The sequence below is a fragment of the Carassius auratus genome, chromosome 26, assembly GCF_003368295.1.
Source record: "Carassius auratus strain Wakin chromosome 26, ASM336829v1, whole genome shotgun sequence".
NCBI lineage: Eukaryota > Metazoa > Chordata > Actinopteri > Cypriniformes > Cyprinidae > Carassius > Carassius auratus.
Genome location: NC_039268.1, coordinates 19,322,518 through 19,345,978, shown reverse-complemented (window position 1 = coordinate 19,345,978; position 23,461 = coordinate 19,322,518). Strand labels below are relative to the sequence as shown.

General features: G+C 35.5%; 3 protein-coding genes across 4 annotated transcripts in view; 1 reads left to right on the top strand and 2 right to left on the bottom strand.

Annotated features, from left to right (window-relative positions):
- The window catches only part of LOC113044589 (prostaglandin F2 receptor negative regulator-like), a 40,234-nt gene extending 34,779 nt beyond the window's left edge, over positions 1-5,455 (bottom strand). Inside the window, exons 1-2 of the mRNA XM_026204690.1 lie at positions 5,181-5,455; positions 2,178-2,543 (exon numbers count right to left, since the gene is read on the bottom strand). Of these exons, the coding sequence (XP_026060475.1) occupies positions 2,178-2,543; positions 5,181-5,223 (409 nt within the window). The 5' untranslated portion in view covers positions 5,224-5,455. The remainder of the gene's footprint in view (positions 1-2,177; positions 2,544-5,180) is intronic.
- A 5,861-nt stretch (positions 5,456-11,316) lies between these two features.
- LOC113044588 (T-cell surface antigen CD2-like) lies at positions 11,317-16,887 on the bottom strand. The gene is made up of 5 exons (XM_026204689.1): positions 16,721-16,887; positions 15,116-15,412; positions 14,779-15,012; positions 14,051-14,227; positions 11,317-12,986 (listed from the first exon to the last, which is right to left on the bottom strand). Exons 1-5 carry the CDS (start codon positions 16,776-16,778, stop codon positions 12,715-12,717), a joined length of 1,038 nt encoding a protein of 345 aa, XP_026060474.1. The 5' UTR covers positions 16,779-16,887; the 3' UTR covers positions 11,317-12,714.
- A 3,551-nt stretch (positions 16,888-20,438) lies between these two features.
- LOC113044813 (uncharacterized) lies at positions 20,439-23,461 on the top strand. 2 transcript variants are annotated; one of them, XM_026204981.1, is made up of 6 exons: positions 20,439-20,593; positions 21,259-21,567; positions 21,823-22,089; positions 22,275-22,352; positions 22,628-22,665; positions 22,946-23,461. In XM_026204981.1, exons 1-6 carry the CDS (start codon positions 20,533-20,535, stop codon positions 22,997-22,999), a joined length of 807 nt encoding a protein of 268 aa, XP_026060766.1. In that variant the 5' UTR covers positions 20,439-20,532; the 3' UTR covers positions 23,000-23,461. The 2 variants fall into 2 exon arrangements, with proteins under 2 accessions (XP_026060766.1, XP_026060765.1); XM_026204980.1 differs by having other exon boundaries at positions 22,272-22,352.

Sequence of the window (23,461 nt, the reverse complement as noted above, 5' to 3'; positions counted from 1 at the left end):
ATAGATGGATGGATGGATGGATGGATGGATGGATGGAATGGATGGAGGGATGGAAGGATAGATAGATAGATAGATAGATAGATAGATAGATAGATAGATAGATAGATAGATAGATAGATAGATAGATAGATTACTACAAATTACTATATTGCTGACTTGGTTGGAAATTAGAAATCACAAACTGAATTCAGAAAGAATACGATGAATTTCATTTAATTCATTGCATAGTTTACAATATCCCATACATTTAAACTTGCTTAACAAGCATTTTAGAAATGAAAAGTGTGACATTTCAAAGTAACACTTTAATTCAAGTGTTACCAGTCGCTGGGTTGTTTGGTCGGAGTCCTTGGCCGAACCACTAACCCAACGGCCGGGTAATACTAACCAACACACAACCCAGCACGCTCAACTCAGAGGTCAGGGAGAAAAAATGAGCCAGCATCTTTCAGAGGGTAGACTGAGCTTGTGTGCTCTGTTCATCTACAGCGGAAATATGAAGACCAACCATATAAACCTCAGAAATGCTGTAATACACGAGCTGTGCTACACGAACTCTGCATCATTAGACATACTTCATGCAGATCACTATACAATCTTTAAATATGTCCAATAGCGATTACTCTCAGAGGGAACAGGAGAACTTTTATATTGATGCCAGTGTTATTGCTCAGTTGTTGCATGAATCGATTCTTTAGCTTTGTTACACTATGGTCAAAAGCTTTTAAAATAAGTTTACAACTGTTTTCAACATTAATAATAATAATAAATCTGAAGACTTCTGAAGAATCATGTGACACTGAAGACTGGAGCAATGATGCTGAAAATTCAGGTTTAATCATAGCAATTAAATAAATCGTAACATATAGTCACTTAGAAAACAGTTATTTGAAATTCTAATATTTCATAATTTTTGATCATATGAATACAGCTTGGTGAGCAGTAGAGACTTCTCGCTACTGGGGTCTTATTTAGAAGAAACTTCTGAAAAGCAGCAAAAATCTCAATTTTCATTTAATATCATTGCTATCTGGAGAAAGGATTGAGATGTTTCACATGTCCTGTGGGGTCTTACACAAATCTGGGCCGATTACTCTAATTTTCAACATGTTCAGTCAGTGCTCATTAACTAAAGATAATGATAATATTATTAACCCAGTGAATTTTGCATAATGAACGCTGCTGGCGTTCAGAGTTTAGGCTTGTTCACAGACAAAAACACTGAACAGTTTAGTGCTTTTAAACATAATTAATGCATTCCATTGCATGCCCAACTCTTACTAATAATGACTTTTTTTTTTTTTTGATGTGTGTTTGTATTTAACACACTTGTTTAAGGGTTAAGGGTTAAAGAGTTGTTTATACACTGCAGAAAATTATTTTGTCTTGTTTCTCTGTACAAATATCTAAACATTTTAAGCTCAAGATCCATTTTCTTGAGATGCAACATGACTTGTCTTGTTTACTGAAGAATGTTGTCAAGTGAGTTTATGATTAAAATAGGAAAAGAAAAAGTATCTGCAAGTGCGGTCAGAAAAATGATCTGGTTTTCCCTTTAATTAAGTTTATTTTTCTTTCCAACTGACATTAATTTTTTACTTGTTTTATAAATCAACTCACCATTAACTATAAAGTAATATTAAGTTATTTGACTTCTTAAGTAAATATAATTTGATTTAGGAATTAAGGTAAGGGTTAATAATAATATAATATAATATAATATAATATAATATAATATAATATAATATAATATAATATAATATAATATAATATAATATAATATAATAAAGACATCCTTAAATCCCAAAACAAAACTAATAAAACTAAAATTTTAATAAATAATGAAATATAAAAATAAAAAATAATTTGAAATATTCAATAAAACAACACTAGCATCTCAATGATATTGAGGGAACGTTTACATGACAATGATGTACTGAAAACAGAAAAGGTTTTTTCACATATGACACCACTATTTTCCAAAATTTGCATTTTACTAATTCACATGTAGACTATTATGGTATCATTTTCAAAAACTTGTACTTTGAAACGCATTTTCACACTCATGTAAATGAAAGCGGATAAAAAGTTTTCCATTTTGAGTTGAAAAATCTCACTATCTAATATCTGAACATTCATTATGCACTGCCATGTTTGACGCCAGGTGACTTACTGACCTTGCAGCTGGACGTCTGCCTCATAGTTTCCACTGAAGACCGAGTCTGTGCTCGGAGTAATGCAGCGGTAGGTGGCGCTGTCACTAACTCGAGCCTCTTGAATCTTCAGCTCAGCGGCGTTATTAGCTAGTCGTGACACACTGATGTCTCCACTCTGTATACGGTCCTGAAGAGAGCGGTCTGTGTAACGATTATCAAATGTTGAGATCACATTGATGAATTCTGATCCTCGTTTTACTTTCCATTCAAATTCCTGCTCCCGCGGGCCCTCGTACTCCGATACATCACAGCGGATGGACAGCGGCTGGCCCTCGACCCGGAGCAGAGGACCCCTGGACACAGTCACTGACCTGCAGTGGCATAGAGCTGGGAAACACAAACACAACACTGCTTTAGTGATTGCTCTTTATTTTGTAGTTACTTTCAAAGACAGACCATTTAATGTGACCACTTAAAAATCTATATCTACCTGATTTAACCTATATAAACTTTTTTTTTGTATAAATTAATATATTTAGATGATTAAGCTACATTCAATAATAATTCTGACATGAATAAAACCAGTTATTCAGATCCAGTTAGTATAGTGGTACCCACATTTTTTAATAAAAAGGGCAAAAAAATTATATATTTTTTTAAGTATAAAAAAAATGAATTGATATTAATTTAACATTCACATAAAGTTAGATTAACTTAAATTGCATTAATATAAAATTATTATTGAATTAATGTACTAAACATACAACTGTAAAACAACTAAACAAATGTAAATCATTTTGTAAGTTTATTATTAATCAAATCCACTTATATTGCTTCTGACATAAAAGTGTTAAAATTTTATATTTTTATATTTATTTATTAAAAAATAAAAAATAAAAAATAAATATATATATATATATATATTTACATGAAATACAATGATTCACATGTTATCAGTGCATCTGAAATTGACTGGATGGTGGCAAATGAGGAAGCATCAATAGTTATATGACATATAACTTTACCACAACATCTGAATATTTAATCTGATTCCTGGAGTCATAAACACACAGGTGCTGACTATGGTTTGGCATATGGCACTTTACAATGGGATAGTAAGGATTATCTTCAAAGCATGCAGCATTTTCATAAAAAAAGAGCACAAATGCAAATGAAGCACCATGCTAATGATAACTCTGTCACTCTCACCCCACTAGACTTGCAAATGACACTGCACGAAAAAAAGACTATCCTAAAATATTCCTTTCTTACAGGAAAGCTTCTGTAACAGACTGACACGCTTTCGGCTGTAGGCGCCTACTGAGCAACTTCAAAACTGGGGAAAACACAGGAGAAATGTGTGCTTTAAAGCATTGTTCTTTTCACCATGTACTCATTTATTCTCTTTTGCACTATATTTAAAGTAAATAAAGTCCATTGGGAATCTGGTTAGTGTTGGAAAATCACAAATTCTTAATTTTTTTTAGCTTTGAAGTCGATAGAGGAGTGTTTAACAGACCGGTCTGTGATAAATGAATACAGAATAGCAAGAAAAAGGGAGGAGCTGTGATATATTCTGGTCTGGTTTGAAGTTTGTTTATGTGCACAGGTGCACATGAGAATATTTATGCAAATACATGCATGCATTAAGACATGTCAACATCTCACACTGTAAAGAATCATGAACTGAAAATTTTACTGTACCAACTACATTTTAATGTAGACACCATTTTGACTATGTATATCTGAAACATATAATCAAGACATTTCTATAATAAATTAGAGGTTTATTTAGGTATTGTGTACTATGCAAAAAAATTTTTATATATATATATATATATATATATATATATATATATATATATATATATATATATATATATATATATAGAAACATAAAAAAAAAGAAAAAAAATTTTTTTTTTTTACAATAGTTCCCAAGTTATCAGTTCTCATTTTAGTTAAGTTAAAAAAATATAATTAAATGTAAAAAATACATTTTGACTATATCTGAAACATATAATCAAGACATTTCTATAATAAATTAGAGGTTTATTTAGGTATTGTGTACTATGCAAAAATTTATATATATATATATATATATATATATATATATATATATATATATATATATATATATATATATATATATATATATAGAAACATAAAATAGTTCCCAAGTTATCAGTTCTCATTTTAGTTAAGTTAAAAAAATATAATTAGTTAAAATTTTGTTAAATAAATTGAAACAAGATTATAAAAATAACAACTATTTCAAAAACATTTAAAATGAAAAAGGAAAATAAAAAAATTGTAACAAATTCAAACTAAAACTATGATTCCAAAATAGCCAACTTGATCTTCTTTGTCATTGAGTGTCATTTAAATCAATTATTTAATATTATTTTAGTCTTCAATTTCAGTACACTATATCTGACTATGCTAAACTGTAATTTAAAAAAATTGTATAAGAACAATAAAATAATTAGTTAAATCACATTTCTATAATGGTTTATTTCAAGTATTAACTGTACATTTTGACAATGCAAATTTAAAAATAGTCAGAAAATAAGGCAGATTAATCCTATGATGTTATAGTCAATTTTGGCTATATTGATTTTTATAGTAAATTTTAATAAATCTGAACTATACTTCGACATGCTACACTTTACCTCCTTTGAGGCATCCACTGTAGATTTTCATCATGCAAATCTAATAATAAGAAGAAGTTACTGCAGAATAAATCTATAATGATTGAGAGGTTAGCGTTAACGCTGTAAAACGTGCAATCACTGTAATCTTATGTAATCAGGTGCATAGTAAATCATATTTGGACAGTAAGAAAAGCAGCTAATTCAGATGTCACCACGTGAAACACATTTTAGGTCACCTCGCAAAACCCTTCAGTGTTTCTGACAGGAACGCTGTTACCTGTCAATACGACAGACGCACGCCGTTCGCTCGCGGAGGGTTTGTCATTTCTTTGCTACATTTGTAGCCGAGTTTTTCCCGCAGGAAACTCACCGACAGCGGCGCACAGCAGGAGCAGCGCGCGAGTCTTTCCCATGTCGCTGGAGACGCGCGGTCCGCCGCGTTATTCCCGGTGCGAGCCCAAGACCGACCGACCGACCGCCGGAGAGAGAGACAGGAACGGGATACACCTGAGAACCGGAGCCCCTCGCTGCGGTGACGTCACGCGCTCCGTTTGAGCGCGAGCGGGAGACGAGTGACGGACGCGTGATTGACTCGCGCTCGCGGAGGTTTAACACCGAAACTACCGAGTGACGGAAGTGAAGCGGGATTCCCTGCGAGAGACTGGAGGAACGTCACACACTCTGCGTCACACACACACAGATAGATAGATAGATAGATAGATAGATAGATAGATAGATAGATAGATAGATAGATATATTAATTATGAATAATAATTATGCATCATTGCAATTTAGATCTATTTAAAAATGACGACAAATAAACAAATAAATTAGATAGATAGATAGATAGATAGATAGATAGATAGATAGATAGATAGATAGCCTAATTATTTATAATAATTATGCATCATTGCAATTTAGATCTATGATGTGTTTCAGCTTCATTGTAGAATCAGAACTGTAATCTGTTTAGTAGCTAAATGACTTTTAAATCGAGTTAACATTGTCTCAGCAGCAGATCAGAGGAGCACGAGCCTCTCACTCCATCTAGTGTTGAGAAACAGATGCATGACCTGCAGACATGAGATGAGTGACTTTAAAAGTATCCTTCAGAACACCATGGTGACTCTGACATCACTCTTTATGACTCATTTCTTGGTGGGTCAGAAACAATAATCTTCAGGTTGTCCGTCTTAAATCACAGCACTGCTTGATATGTAAATGTATATGCTTTAACTCTGCTTGAATGTCTAATTTGATTATTAAACTGATTGTCTATACTCAGTTAACTGAGTTTGTGGTGCATCTTTATTAGCAAAAGTCAGTGTTGATGTGCCACTTTCATGGTATATCCTAGGTCGGTGTGGTTTCAGTTCAAAATTAAAACAGAGAAGTGAGAATACACTTTTAATCAATGCAGAATTTCCTTCTGCTTTCTGGACGTCAAATAAACTCAAGAGCACAGTATAAAAAGGTTTCAGTGCTGATTGTACTGGAATAACACTTTTATTAAACATTAAAGGCCTTTGCAACACACTCTTGTTTAGTACCTCAAACAGTGTTTAAAGGGGACATATGATGCAACTTTAATTGTTCCTTTCTCTTTGGAGTGTTACAAGCTTTCGGTGCAGGAATAAGATCTGTAAAGCTGCAAAGACTAAAGTCTCAAACCCAAAGAGATACTCTTTATAAAAGTTAAGACTCCTAAAACGGCTCGTACTAACACGCCCCCACATGTCTACATCACTATGTGGGAAGATTTGCATAACTCCGTCCAAATCTTCACGCAAAGAAAGAAGGCATAACTTTTAATCTCTCTGTTGTCACCGGCGCCATGGAGTCGCTCTGTGTTTCCTTGTGAAAGTGAAACTACTTTATTCTGGCCTTCCAAAAGAGGACACTGTTTCAGAACAGTCCAACTCAAATATTCAGATGTGTGCAGCGCATTATATGGAGGACGAGGACTGTTTCCTGAACCAGTAGCCTGCAGTGTGTCTGTGGAACAAAGTTGGGTAGTTCAAACTTTGCAAGGACAGTCTGGCGCTTCTGATTAATATCATCTAAGTAGATATTTTATATTTAAATAATGTGCCACTGATGATTCAAACGTGAGTTTTGAGCAGTAGAGTAGTGCTTGTTGTTTGTTATTTCTCTGAACACAAATGCAGACATGGATTTATGTTTATGCAGCGCTATACACAACACAACGCGTAAAAAGTCTGTATAAGTCATTATAATCAGTAATAATGTCCTAACTGGATGTAACAAATGCCTCATGTGTAATGGGTTTTACTGGTTCTGTCTCATCTGATTATCCTACCCCTCAGATTTTCCTACCAGGGTTTACTGCGCATGCACACATTAGTATCACTTCCTTTTTCTCATGCTAAAGAATGATTTTTAATGTATCTGCATTACTGTAAGGGTAGGTTTAGGGTTGGGGTAGGTGTAGACTTTAATAAAAACACAGTCTAATTGGAAGAAAACAATATTTGTTGTTGGTTTACTTTAACTGTATCCTTTCTAGCTACAACCGCGAATATAACACATAATTACTGTATTTGCATTACTGTAATGGTAGATTTAGGCTTGTGACATTTTTGTTGTCGAATTGTACTACCCACTGTTTTAGTGGGAGGTAGGAAAATCTGACAGGCTAAGACAAATCGACAGAACACCGGATCATGAACAAATCTTTTTATTTAACCGGATCTTCTCAAGCACCTTTCACACTGCCATTCCGGAAAAAAACATGGGTTATGTGTCCAGGTGTTGTGCCCAATTTCGACCCCCTGCCGATTTATTACCCCCCTAGTATTGGTAGGTTTTGGAGTAGGTGTGGGGGTGGGGTTAGGATTAGGCAATCAGGTAGTGACTTGAACAAGGGTAATCATTTGGCAGGGGGTCGAAATTGGGCACAAAACCGGGTCGCTAGATTTTGCACTTTTTTCACACTGCCAGTGATTACCCGGAATATGTGCGTGCGTTCACACACAACCCATAAATGTCCTGTGAAGACACGTGACATCAGGGTGTTTTATGTGTGATGTATGAGTCGAAAACACTAGGCATGTTAACTTTAACTGAAGCTGGCGAACAATCTCAGCGTCAGCGCAATAATGTTCAGAGACGGCATTGCTCAGAGACGCTAAACAGTGCTGTGATCTTCATTTGGAACTATTTTACTTGGCAAAATTAAACAAAATCAAGCAATATTATGTCTAAAATGCAAATCATTTACTGCATTACTGAACTTGCATAAAATGATTATTTCATGTGTTCATGCATCTGCAGGAAAACAGTACTCTTTGTGTGATATAGATTAAGTTAACTAGGCATAAATTAAATTATATAAATATAAAAAGCATACAGAAGGATTTTTGCGTCTACACTTTAGAATGCTAATAAATCACTGTGCATGCACTCTGTGGCTGGTGATATTTGGTAGCACATCATTACAGCAACAATCATACCATATTATCGCAGACGATGCTGCATCACACAAACTTGACTCGATCAGAGTGGAATGAAATCATCCGCGGTTGTGCCCCTGTTTGCACACGAGCAAAGGTGTTTTTATGAGTCTAACTAGCAAACCCCAGACCACTGATTTGTCAAACCTGCTTTCCTGCAGTCTGTGTTCTTCTGACTTTTGTAGTAAGTAACGAATATACTTAGGAGAAATGTATCGGAGTAAAAGTATAAATTTGAATTAGGAAATGTAGTGGAGTAAAAGTAAAAGTTGCCTGAAATATAAAAACCCGAGTAAAGATACTCCCCAAAAACACAAAAGAAAAAAAAATGCATGTGGACGTCACAACCTTTTAAAAAAAATAAACTATGGTTTTATCATAATAAAACGACTTAATTTTCTTTTGCATGATTTCTGAAGGCTTGAGACTATAAAATACATTAGAAACATAATAAAGTTATAGCCATAGGTGAATGTCGAGAGCTACAATTGTAATTTATTTACTTTTTTATTTTTCTATTTTATTATGATGATATGATATGATATATGATATAGCACTTTATTGTCAGATAAGTGTAAAATATTTCTTGTGTAACAGTATATATGTTTACAACAATAAACATCCATTAAATAATAACGTACTTCCTCCACACAAGAACAAAAACACATTACACCTTACCCTCCTGCTACACTTATACAACTGTTCACAATACCCTAGATTTTTAATTAAGTTTCTTATTCAACTCTACGATTGCCTGATGCACAAAATAATGTTTCAGCCAAACTTGGTTAAATCTTGGGACTCTGTACGACTCTGTAAGTCTTAACAAATTCTTATGATAAGCTGAATCATAAAGTTTCTCAAGGGGCTGACTGACAATCCTTGAGCAAATGTTTAATTGATTTAATTAATTAAAGTTTTATTTTCACCTCTATAGTGCATCATATTTGAGGAAGGGGGCACAATAATACAATCCTGCTTAGGGCACTCATTTGGCCAGCAGCGGCTGTATTTTATAGACTCTATGCCACAAACTTTAAATATTTCACATACTTTTGAAACTCCAGTGTTTAGTTGATACTGATAAGCGGGAGTGTGCCGGGGTTTATTTCCCGGATTTCATTAACTAGCTGCATAACAAGAACGTTACCAATTTAGGTTAATTGGTAATATTTTCAATAAGAAAATATTGATTTCGACACAAATTTATCATCTACAAGGATGCTTTACCATCAATCCACCATGTTTCTCATTGACACGCCCCCAACTCAGAAACTCTGAGCTTAAAGAGAATTCAGAGTTTCCCACTCGTAATTACGACTTTGTGGGAGCGTTCATTTACATTTAACTCGTAAATTCGATGTATCCGACATGATTTGAACGCACAAGTCCCGTGCCGCTGGCCTGAGAAATGGCATAGTATGTTAAGGGCCGTACCATTTCCATCACACGCTTGAGGCATTCGGCCAATCACAACGCACTGGATAGCTGGCCAATCAGAGCACACCTCACTTTTTCAGAACGATGAGCTTTATAAAATCATTGTGTTTTAGAAGGCGGGGCATAAAGGGGAAAAAATAATGTACATTATATGGAAAATAATGTTGTTTTTCAACCTTAAACAACATATTCAACACATTGCATTACACCAAATACACAAAATAATATTATTTTTAGCAACATTATATAACCCCTTTAAATAATTTTCTTATTTAATAAGTATATTTAATTAATATAATTAATTTTTGATGCATGTACAAAATTATCATTTTTTTCTTCATTTGTTGTCCCCAGCTACTCTGTATTCATGCTTCTGGTGTATCTAAGAACATGATAATCACTTATTCTAGCCACTTCCTGTGTGGACAGCCAAAAACAGGAAACACCTACATATAGAAATGTATGACAGGTTAGTGCTGGTAGCCTTTCAGACGAACTTGCATGGTGTGGCCTCAAATGAGATTAAAGCGTCTTTTTCCATGACGACAAATTTCTGATCCAAACCAAGATTAGTAAACACTTCTCAACCGAACACGACTGTGGAAAAAAGATCTCATGGTTAATTGGAATATGTGTCACAATGAACATCACGACATTTACTGACTTTACTAAATACTGTTTACTAAGTAAATACTATATATAATAAACCAGTTTTAAGGAATTCAGTCTTCCAGCTATTTTAACACGGTTTGGGCTATAAAGTTAACATAACAAGCCTAAATGCATTTATGCAAACATTATAATTTTGTAATATTTATGTTTTAAAGACGTTTAAAACTTTAAAATCTTTACATTTATGCATATGTTCAAAAGTAAAGCCTAAACCATGTTTTGCACATTTAGCACAGTACAACAGGATGTTGAAATATAAAGCAAATATTCTAAATATGTGTATATGTTCAATATTTATGCATGCAAGTTAATATATACATTTATTGTGTCTAAAAAGAACAAATGCCTCAGTTCACACCATGACTGGACCCCATTATGCTATTATTCATTTCTATTATTAATTTTTACCACCAAGAACAAGCTATGGAATCATATTTTCACAGCATGAATGGGATTAATAAGAGTTTAAAATATATATGGAAACAAATGTATTTTTTGTCTTAAGTGTCTTGTGTAGCCTTCGGGGGCCGTATCATCTCATCATCTCCCACGCACAGGAAAACTGCAAACAATACAAGAAAAAGCTGACATGTCAGTGGGTGACATGAGATGCAGTTAACCACATCCCTGAGGCCTTCACACTCGCTACTTAGATGTCAAATTTTAGTGAGAAAACGTCACCACAGCGCACAAGAAATGAAACGTCTTCATGCTTTGCATTTGCTTTTGCTTTGCATTTGCATGATTCTGTGCAATTGAAACTATTGTCAAAATGAAAGAACACATTCACACATATTCAATTGTCTTTTTTATAGTCTAAAATATGTTCTGAGAAGACCTTAATGAGGAAGTAATGCAAAAGAATGAACTGAAAACTTTGAACCGAAAAATATTTAAACGACTGATAGGTGCACAAACATTTGAAATATATGTCTTTATTTTTTTTTTACTTTTATAGTCTTATAAAACACCCACACCCACACACACAAAAGGAAAAAATTCTCTAGAAAATAGTCAACTCATATACACTTTTGTTTTCTACTTAAAGGTGCACTAAGTTAATTGTAACTCAACCCAAATGAAGTATAATTACATCTATGTCTTAATGCAAACTAGGACAACAAAAGTTTGTTAATTTAACATAAGCAAAAATCTCAAATCTAATGTTAAAATCATATAACTGTTAATAAATAAAAACACAATGCACATCTACACACTCTAAAAAATGCTGGTTTGTTTCAACCCAACTGGTCAAATATAGACTAACCAAACCGCTGGGTTATATTTTTACACTAAATCTTTGAACCAAAAGTTGGGTTAGTCCAAATTTGAGTGCAGATGTGCCAGCATAATGATCAATACATCTCTTGTTATTCACAGAAAAGACCTGAGAGAAAATAGTCTACTAAGTACACCTGAAGAATAATTCATCTGAAAATGAAAATTCAGTCATTATACTCATGTTCACCTCACAGACGGTGTTTGACGTTACTCGTGGAGTAACATTGTTTTGATCACTTGAGTTGTGATTGGGCTGCTTGTGTCATTCAGAATTGTGAGATAAATAGATAATTAATCGCTATTAATTATAATTTTTTTAATTCAGTGGTGGAAACGGGCTTTATTGACAAAAAAACACTTTTGTGATTCTATGTCAAATATATTGATTTGTGATTTATTACAGATACTTTAGCTTTCCCTTTACGCTTTTTGGTTCAATATTCAGTTGTTTCTTCTTCGAGCTACATCCACGTCTTAATATAGTGATATTCTAAATGCTTTCTTTTATTTACGAATATGACATAAACAGAACATAAACAGCGTAATGACGAAAGCACGCAGTTTCTCAGGAAATTCGCCCTGAGAACTTTTAAAATATAAATAATTGTTAGGAGCTTACAGTGATTTATACTAAGACAAACTCTCTTTGGAAGATGTACTCGCTAATTATGTACGTTTTCTTGATTTAACAAAAAAAATTTTATCTTTTGATTGTTAACATTTTGCATTGTAAATCATTAGATAAATCGTCCTCAGAAGACTTTGAGTATAGCACACACAAGCGTCTTAAGGACTATTGTTTTAGCATAAACCACCATCTCTTTTCCTCGTATAGACAAGAACCACTTTGACTTTCTGCCTAAGACCTCCGTTGGAGTCTGAAGAAAATAAAGAAAACAATACAAGTTTGTAACAACATGAGGGAAGGTACATGCCCATGCTATTTCTTGAATGCCAATCTTAGCTTCGGAGTATGGCTTAAGAAAATGACTCCATCAAGGCCCAGAGTTACTGTCGTTCAGTGAACACACAAGCGTCTCATTCCATTGGTCGGTACGGTTCTTCGTGTTTCCTGCGGTGTTGTTTATTCCTCGGCCGAGGTAAGGGAGGAGGATTTTCATCATCTTCTTCAGGAGGAGGTGGAGGTCGACCGCGGGCCTGGGCTTTGGGCTGAGTTTGAGTTGGGGTTTGTGGAGATGTGTCTTCTTGCGGGATGGGGGGCGCTGGTTGCCCCCGAGCAGTGTGTTTGGATCTGGCTGTACCGTTATGACCTTCATCGTGAAAAATCCTCAGCCTGAGCTCCTCTTCATCTGGAAAACATCAAATACAACGATATTCAAAAAACTTGAATTTTTTTTAAGACTGTGAAGTAAAATTGTTATGTGCAAGTATTATGGCTGATGACTGATATATATGATATCACACTATTTATGGATAACAAATACATCCTAAAAAATGCATTAATATCTCTCTTTCTAAGTAATTTGAACAATAACACGCACTTTTACATTTCCATAATATTTATCTTCTAAATTTTAAATATAATAATTTGAAAAGGAATATATCTGGATAAATAATTTGAACGTTAAAAAAAATTATAATCCTAAAATAACCAGATTTTTCTTTAGATTGAAACTTCTTGATTGTGTTTTTTTTTTTCAAGGTAAAAACAGGAAACCAAGTAAACACTGTAACCAGTGTTTTTTAGTTGCTGCAATTATATTTTCTCAAATTAAGACCAAGCAATGCAAAGTCTACACAATCAATATCAGCCTTGGTGATGTATTGTATAACCACTAATAAGCTATTCTACTTATATTTGAAGGTGATTCTTTTAAAACCTGTAAAGTTGCTGATTGTGTGGATTCTTAGAAAACCTTTAGTGCTGATTGTTCTTTTAATGCTTCAGAAAACCACATAAAAACGTCTATAAACAGGATATTTGGCTTGTTGTATCTTGACTCTAGATCTGTCTGGTGTCACCTAAACAAAGAGATTTGGCTAATGCACAAATCTCTTTGCACCTAACAATGGCTTAACCTATATATAAAAATATAATTTATGTATATTGTACACATAAAATGTGTTCAAGTTTCAGTATATATTTTCATATAATAGAGCCTCTAACCTGACACTATGGCAAGCTGCGGTAAAAGGTAAAAGTACAGTGAATAACAGTTTATGAGAAGGTACCTTGCTCATTCAGTTATCTTTAAGAATTGCTTTTATGATAATTCTATGACTTTAATTTCAATTTTGCATTTAAAAACACTGATTTAAGCTCAACAAGAACATTGACAGCTTCATAATTTGATCACTTTTCTATTTGTTGAAAATACAAACTCTCAGTGCATAATTTCTTAAAGACTCTTACCTTGTTCGTGCTGCTTTTGTTTTTTACAGCTTCGACATGCACAGAAGAGCAGAACACATATCAGCAGCAGCAGAAGGCATCCTCCGCCTGCTAAAATGCTCACCATGATCCATAAATCAAAGCCAAAGAGTGTACGAGGTTTTGTGCCATCAGTGGAACCTGGACCTGTACCTGTACCTGTAAGCAAATGTCATGAAATCAGTAACAAATTCAAGTGGATCATTGAAAAAACTCTATTTTAAGCCATTTAAGATCCTAAGAACTGCATCATGCATAATACTGTATAGGACGTGTTTAATCACGAGACGGTCCTTAAAATGCACAATATAAGTCAATCCCAATTATCTTAATAATCTTTTTATTTAAAAGCTTCTGTTTAAATGCTTGGAATTCGTTCTGGAGGCAAATATAACTGTGTACATCATGTAAACATTTAATTTTTATTGAATTTTACTGACTACTGGTGAATGACGTAAACACATCAATAAGTTTATAAGAATCTGTGTTCCTCGTTCAATAAATGACTCAATACAGTTCCAAACAAACCATTTTTAATGTATTCTGGGATGTACTTTAATCTACACTGACATTTTTTAAGTAAGGCATGTTGGCAAACTCAAATACATGGATACTTGACCTTTGACATGAACAACAAGAAGATATATAATAATAATTCAAGCAAAGCATGTGAAATAACATGAGAATTTGGTGAAATTAAAATGACTTACATAATACTTGTTTACTGTCACTTTTCTCTTTGCTGACAGGATTGCTCACACTGCAGGAGTACGGTTTATTCTCCTTTGCTTGAGCAGACGTCAAGAGCAGGTTTTGGTCTTTTTTATCTGAGAGGATATTATCTTCTTTATACCAGGATACAATCAGATCCTTACGGTCTCCAAAGTCACAGGTGAGAGTAACAACATCGCAGTTTATCTTCACAGTAGGCTTAGGAGCATTTGCTGTGACAGAAACATAGCGGTTAATTTCTACTGGAATTGTTTTAGAGTTATAAAGTTTAATTTTGTTATTATGGTGAAAGCGTATGAATATTTGTCCTCTTACCATAAACTTTAATTTCCTTTTCTCCAGCATCAAGCTGTGTACCTTCATTATTAAAAACAGTGTATGTATATTTGCCGCTGTACTTCAGACTGACACTTTGAAATGTTAATGATCCATCTTCATCCATTGTTAGACCTGGAATGGGTTTCCTCATCGTCCCACCTTTTCTGTGAACCACAGCATCACTAGAGAGATGGACCCATTTGACTTCATTGACAGATTTGTCAATGTTTTTTGTTGGAAGCTTTATGGTGCAGGACGTTCCCACTAGTAGATCTGTTTTACATATCTCTGCAGCTATAACAAATAAAATGATATTAGCATTTAATAAAAGCAGGATCCATACACTCATATGTGGTTTACTATGAGGAATAAACATCTAAATTATAAAGAATGAGTATTTCTCAGAATTAGTTATTTTTTTTTTAAGTCAAGGGACACTTTAGACAAATCTCAGTTCAAAATCATATTCTACCATTCATGTTAGGGTTCATTTAACACACACTGACTCGTTATCAAACTGAATGGGGAAAGCTCTCACAAATGTGGACCTGCTTTAGAGAACATATTACAGTCTTTTCATTACAATCTAAACAGTAAAACTATTATGAAACAGCAATTCAGGAAACGGCAAAAAGGTAACACACACAACTCAGACCAAGCTGGCCAACAGAAATTCAAATAAGCATAAAAATAAAAATAAACTATGTATAATGATACTGGAATTGAATAAAAAAAGTTCTATTTTAAGAAAGTTTTAAACCTGATGTTTGAAAACAACAAATCGGAGACTATTAAAATGCGCATTTGTGAAATTTTTACTCAAACCTTTTAGTTACTGAAATTTTTGTTACTCTTTAATAATTTAGCTACCCTATACCGACCTCTCCAAAAAAAAGAAAAAAAAAGAAAGAAAAAAAGAAAAAAAAAGGCTTCTTTAGACCATTTTATGTCTTCTAAAAACCTTTCAGTCAAAAGCCCCCGCCCCAAAGTTACCTTTTTTTTTCATGATCTAAAGATTAATTTTCTATAACTATAAAGAACATTTTGTGGAATGCAGACATTCCATGGATGTTAAATTTTCTTCATGGAACCACTTAAATGTTACTACTTCTATCTTTAAGTTAGACTTTGTGTATGTGTTTCTATTAAAGGTCTATGGAAACAAACTCTCATTGCAGCGGTTTGCATGTAAACGTCACTAGATTTGTAGACTAGCTCAGTCCAGTTGTAGTGTCCACTGTAAAAGAGCATGTGTTCCCTTTAAGAGATATTTCCACCTGATCTGACTCTTGAATAACAAGTACATTTAGATATTCCTATATAAAGTACTTTTTTAAGAAAACTGAAATAAAAAAACACCATTTACAGTTTAGATTTTCACATCATTTAAAGTCACTGTTTTGATATAAAATTTCACAATATGTATGAGACCAAAGTATAATGTGGATTACTATCCTTAATATGTTAATCACATTGTAATGTTTGATCTCAACAACAAACTATATTAAGGTCAGCAGTAAAACCACTAAAATTAAGGAAAAAAGAGCCAATACACTTTAGTCCACTAACAACACATCTATACAAAATGTAATCACAACTTACCAGACAGTGCAGCAAAGCCGCAGAGGAGTAAAAATAAGAGACAGTATTTGCAGCTCATTGTTCTTCTGAAAACAGCAAATGTTCCAGAACCTTTTGACAATCAACTGGAGGAAGCTGAAAGAATTTCCTGTTTGCGAACAGAGTTGGCGGTTACGCAGACATATGAATTACGCAGAACCATGAACTAAAGATGTCAGTTGTGCAGACGGAGGCATTTTGACACTTTGCATCACAGGTGTGGAAGGATGCCAAACTAATGTGCTGCCAAACAGGTGTTTCTGTCTGAAAAATATAGATTGGATCTGATATTTTGTGAACTTGGCCAGCTATTTTTATCTCAATCCTGCAAACTAGAATGCTAAAAGCACTGATTTAAAAATGATTTGGGCAGATAGAAAAAGCATACAGATCAAGGCTTGCTCTGAGTTTGATGCATATGCAATCTTATACCGGATCAATCTAGGACAGTGTTTCTCAACTGGTGGGACACAGCCTAAAAATAAGTTTTAGATCTGTTTGAATTGTGGGAGGAAACATCAATGGCTGTGTGTCAAACTCCATGGTATGTTTTGGTGCAAAACCATCTGTCTCTTAGCAAAATGGCAGATTATAAAAGTTATAAAATACAATATTTAGCCCAATGTGTTTGTGCAGAATGTCATATTCTGGTCTGATAAGTCACACTTTCTGTGTCTTGCTATTGATCTGACATATTTATGGACATACTTTAAGACAGAATAAATGAACAAAACAGTAAATAAATAGCCTTAGAAGTATAATAAAAAAAACTTTCCATTTTGTGGTTTTTTAACATATAAAGAACTGCATGACATTTTCATACAATACTGCCATCTTCTGGACAACTTCTCTTTTAAGATATTTTTATTCAATTGACAAAGAGCATAAACAAAAACTCACCTTTTTTTTGTTATGGGGGAGTGGATATTATTAAAATTAATATGAATACAACATTGTATATTTACTTCATGGTTGTACTTAGCCTGTAAAACAGCTCCATGTGCTATCATGGTAAATGTCCAAAAACATGTCAAAACAACTTTTTGTAAGTTTTGTGAGATTAAGCTTGTTTTTTTAGCATGAACTGAACTTGATTTATCTTGGTTTATTACAATGAGTGGATCCCCAAACCTGTGATAAAAACAAGGACGATTAATGTTAACCCTGGTAGTGTACATTTAAAGATGAGTACAGTAAAAAAAAAAAAAGAGAGAGAAAAAAAAAGAAATTATGTTACATCTCTTATGCAGGACATCAGGTGGAGCTTGTTTAAATTTTCTAGATCTGTCTAGTGCCTCCTGGACAAAGAGATTTGCAAATGCATTACCTAACTGTGTAACAGTGGCTTAAACATGTTACGGGTTATGCTGGTGTGTAAATGAAGGCGCACAAGGAAGACGATATACAAAAGGTACTTTTAATGATCAGGGGAGAATAAAGGCACAGCCAACATAATACATAAACTTAACTTAGGATACAACATCACATTAATCATGGAAAAAAAGGAACTCAAAAGACAGGGTATTTAAACACGAGTGAGTACTCAGGTGAATGGAGACAGGTGGGGATTAATCAATTAACCAAACAAGAAAAGGAAGATTACCAAATAAGGAAACTAAAAGTCACTGAATGTAACAGTTCGCCCCCTCCCGGAATGGTGCGTCCTCGCACCGCAAGAGGAATACCAGCGGAGGGAGGGTGGGGGTTCTGGAGGCGGGCGTGGGGCAGGCAAGGGGCAGGCAAAGAGGAAGCAAGGAGCTTGGAACCAGGGCGGAGTGGATGGAGGGAGGAACCAGGAAGGAGCCCGGAGCAGGAGGAGCCAGATGATGCTAGAGAGACCAGCCAGGATGAAGATCCATGGTGGAATCGACGGCGGGAGGAGCCATGTTGGAGGAGCCAACGACACCAGGGGGCCGACAGATGGAGACTTCGCCGGTGGGTGAGGAGCCCAAGATGGAGCAGAACAGCCGCAGAGCCAGGGTGACACAGAGGGTCCGGAGGTCCAAGGCAGCGCTGGAGGCACCAGTGACTGAGGCGGGGCTCCGGAAGCCCGCTGCGGAGCCGGTGCAACGGAGGATGGAGGGATGGAATGATGAGGAGAAGCCATAGGAGTCTCGAGGCGGCGGATGGTCGACTGAACAAGGTGGAGCCGGAGAGACGAGGGAGCCCGGTGGAGCAGGTGGGATGACGGGCCATGGTGCAGACGAGGGAGCCGGGTGCCAAGGCAGAGCCGCAGGGTCGAAGGACTGAGGTGGAATCCAGGGCTCGGAGGCTGGAGGCGGAGACAGGGAATCCACATGACAAGATGCATGAGGATCAGGGCTGGACTGAACCAGCGGAATTGTAGCAGAGGAACTGGCAGGTCTAGGAGGCGGCAGAAGAGGGAGGCTGGGAGGGAATACAGGAGATTCAGGGCTGGGCGTAACCAGTAGAGAAACAGGAAAATCAGGGTTTACCTCCACAAACCAGTCTATAAGGTCCTCCATTTAATTTCCAGAAACCAACTGCAGCTCACCCTCAGTCGCAGAAGTGTGGGCAGGGCTTTCCTCCATGCCCTCGATCTGCACTAATACTCCCACGATGCACGGGGTTGCAGGCTCGCACACCTGGTCAGTCGCGCTCTCGGGTCCTTGTTCTCCGACAATTACAGGCTCGGGCTCTGCAGCTGCGGTGGGCTCTAGCTCCGTGCGGCGGGATGGTGTCTGGCTGGTCTCTGGGTCGGGAGTGGTACTGGAAATATCATCTTCAGTGGGACCGAAGGTGAATGGGGATCCATTTTTCTCCAGCACCCATTCCACAAAGGCGGCGAAATCCTCTCTGGGACCGTTAGCTGGCAGACGTGCCTTACACTGCTCGCTCAGGCCGGTGTAATAGAAGTTAGAGAGCGAGTGGTCGGGGAAGTGGGTAAGGCATGCCAGATCTAAAAGGTCCCTGGTATGGTCCTCTAGCAAACGGGCCATTTGCATCAGGCACAGGAGTTGGACTGCTGGGATTGCCATTCGGGGAGAGGGAGGAAAACAAAAAAGAAAGAAAAATCGCCGCTAAACTACACTTTTGGGTCTGTGATTCTGTTACGGGTTATGTCGGTGTGTAAATGAAGGTGCACAAGGAAGACGATATACAAAAGGCACTTTTAATGATCGAGGGAGAATAAGGGCACAGTCAAAATAATACATAAACTTAATTTACAATACAAAATCAGATTAATCACGGAAAAAGAGGAACTCAAAAGACGAGGGAGGAATCAGGTGAATGGAGACAGGTGGGGATTAATAAATTAACCAAACAAGAAAAGGAAGATGACCAAATAAGGAAACAGAAAGTCACTGAATGTAACAGAAATTATGTATTAAACGTGTTTCAGTTTATTATTGCAGCCTCCCTCTTACTCAACATGTTGAATCTAATGCATATGAGACTACAAGATACTGATGCTTTGCATTCTTGTTTTTGAGAAAATAGGTTCTTTCAATTATTTATAATTGCATTTACATTCATTTGTATGTTTTATTATACTGTTAACATAATTTATCTTTGGATTAAAAGCATCTGCTAAATTAATACAGTTAAAGTATATTTAAGTTATATATAAGTTAAAAATGCAATTCTTAATAAGCAGAGATTCTTCTGAATTTGCTGGAAAGTTCATATCAGGTTCTTCAACAAGATGGAACAAAAGAGACACAATCTCCAACTCAACCTACAAACAATAGTGCATTGTTCACAAGTGTTCAGCAAACTCACAGATGCCTCAGTAGACTGTTGTAGACAACCAAGGAGAAGAAAGCAGAAAGATGTTGCTCTTCAGACGATTCCATTTTATATGGATCTTGATCATCTGCGAATCTGTTTCAGGTACACTCTAAATAATCTGTAAATATAGGACACAATATATCTACTGTACAATTTTAAGGATTTTTATTTTATTTTATATTTATAAATTTTTTTAAAAGGTGTTTTACCAGTATTTTTAATTTTACACTTTAATGCATCATGTTTTAGAGTCATAAGAAATGTCTGTATATTAATTAATGGATAATGTCATGTAAAATGAGCTGCTGTTATTTTACTGACTTTTTTTTTTTTTTTTTTACAAATTAAGCTGTTTGTGTAAATGCATATGCATAGTTATGTGCTTATATTGCATATATATGCGTATACTACAGTATACTTGGTGCTGAATTAATATTTGGCAATTATATGATACCCCGAGTGCATGTCATGGCACCACCATGCCTTACCCTTGTAAGAGATCATTGTTAAAGAAACTCTAACCACTTAACTGCAATTTCACATTTGATTTGGTGCTTTAGAGTTTTATGTAAAAGTTTTATGTAAAATCTAATTGGTTCTGAAAAAAAAGTAAATATGTTGAACTCAAATTCCAAGAAGGACTCCTTTAATGTTGTTTTTGAAATAATGTAGGCTCATAATGTAAGATACAATGAAATAAGTGTTCTGCTGCCAGTATATAATTTCTATAATGTTGAATCACTTTCTTATTTATGTCTTATTTATAGGAAATGGTGTGACAAAAGCAGTGAACAGTGAAACCACGTTCACTCTAGTGTCTGGATCTGTAGTTCCTAGCACCACCAGCATTATCTGGAAACACAGAGACAATGCTGGAGCTGTTGTGAAGGTCATTGAATGGGATCGGGAGGAGGGCAGAACTCACATTCCCAACCCCAACTTCCAATCCCACGCAACTCTGGATGAAACCACTGGAAATCTGAATTTAAAATATCTGCAGCTCAAACACAGCGGAGTTTATACCGTCGACATAAACAGCAAAGAGCAAAGAAAAAAATTCACCCTAACTGTTGTGGGTGAGTTAATGTATTGTAGAACATCGCATTATTACATATCAGTGTCAGAAACACATTTAATAACATTGCTTTGTTTGTTCTTTTGTCTCTAGTAATAGTCTTTATTTATTAGTAATGATAGGCAGCAATAATAGACTAAATAAAATGTGTAGACAAATACTTTTAAAATAATATTTAGTATTAATCATTTATAATAATAGTAATTATTATTACCGAATGCTGAATGGAATAATATTCATTGTTTCTAATCCATAGAGCCTGTCAGCAAACCTTATATTACTAAAGAGTGCTTACCGGGAGATGTTCCTGAATGTTCCCTGAGCTGTGTGGGGGAAGCCCCTTCTGAAGGTTCAGTCATTTGGAAATACTGGGATGGAAAGAAGGTTCAGGAAAAGTATCCTAATATGAGGACAATAACAGTGACCAACAGCAGTAACCCAGACAGCCACTACAACTGCACACTGAGAAATGCAGTGAGTGTGGAGACCAGTGATCCAGTGTATTTAAAAGATCTGTTTCATGGTAAGACAGCGGCAGGGACCACATAACATTTCTTTATTGGATAGAACATGGTGAGCTGTGTGTGTGTGTGTGTGTGCTCTTGGATGGATTAAATGCAAAGCACAAATTCTGAGTATGGGTTTCCTTACTTGGCATCACATTCCTCACCTTTAACAGATCCCCCCCCCCCCCATTATCTTTTGCAGATTCAAAGACAGGAATTGTCATCGCAATCATCATTGGCTCTATTATTTTTATCGGTGTGGTGGTTACTGCCATTTGGGGTAAGTTGTCATTTGCAAACTGTCTACTCCCATAATGTCCCATTTCATATATATATATATATATATATAGGTTGGGCTGGTGCTTAAACAATGCCTAAATTGTTATTAGGCTATTGGTTAACATTACCCAAAAGCAGGTTACCTGACTGATGCCAGCAGAAAATGTGTGCACACAATAAATTGACACAAATTGACACTGAATGTGTATTAATAAAGTAAATTGGATTGATAATATTTACTGCAAATGACTGAGTCAGTCACTGTCGTTCTTGAAGGTCTTGCTGCTCACCGTGAGAAACGAAAGCATTCCAGGGTAAGTTTATTTTTTACTTGTGTAGAATCATTACTGAAGTATCACAGATGAATTAAATTGTTCTAAGGTTGATGTTGTTTGCAATGATAACAGCTGATAAACATCTGTTTAAATGAGCACTGGACTGACCAGTCAGCATCTAGGACCGGAACTGAACATGTTTTTCACAATGTACATTTAAAAAAAATTGAATATTAAAATGACATTTGTGAAGCAGACATGAAACTGATAAGAATGATGCTGTTACCTGCCACATCATGGACCCATTTTGTCCTTTCAGATGCAAATCGTCAAGAGGATCTCCTTTCCCTTTTTGTCTAGTCATCAGCGCTAAATCCCACTGAAACAACTGAAGCTCCTAACCATCTGTGCCTTCATAATGTTGACTGTTGCTTTTGGCCCTCTCTGTCTCCTGGACCTCGTTGATGGTGTTGGAATTTCATGCTTTGGTTCTGAATACTATGTTACAAATGCAAATAGCATACTTAGTTTTCAAGGAGGAACAATGAGAATCTCATCCTGGCACCAAGCGAGAGTTTTGCATGCGTGGCTGATTGTGTAGAAATAAACACCTACTAAAAATGTCCATTATATTAAGCAAAACATAAAAGACATATAGACTTGAAATGTTATATGAAAACTAAGGCACAGAGAGTTGTGCCTTCAGGGAAATATGAACAGCAACACATGTATATGAAACATCTAAGCTATTATCAATTTAACATCTCTGTTTTACATAACACATTAGTTTGTATTGTGCAATAGGTTGCAGTTTAAATAAATGTCAGAAAATATG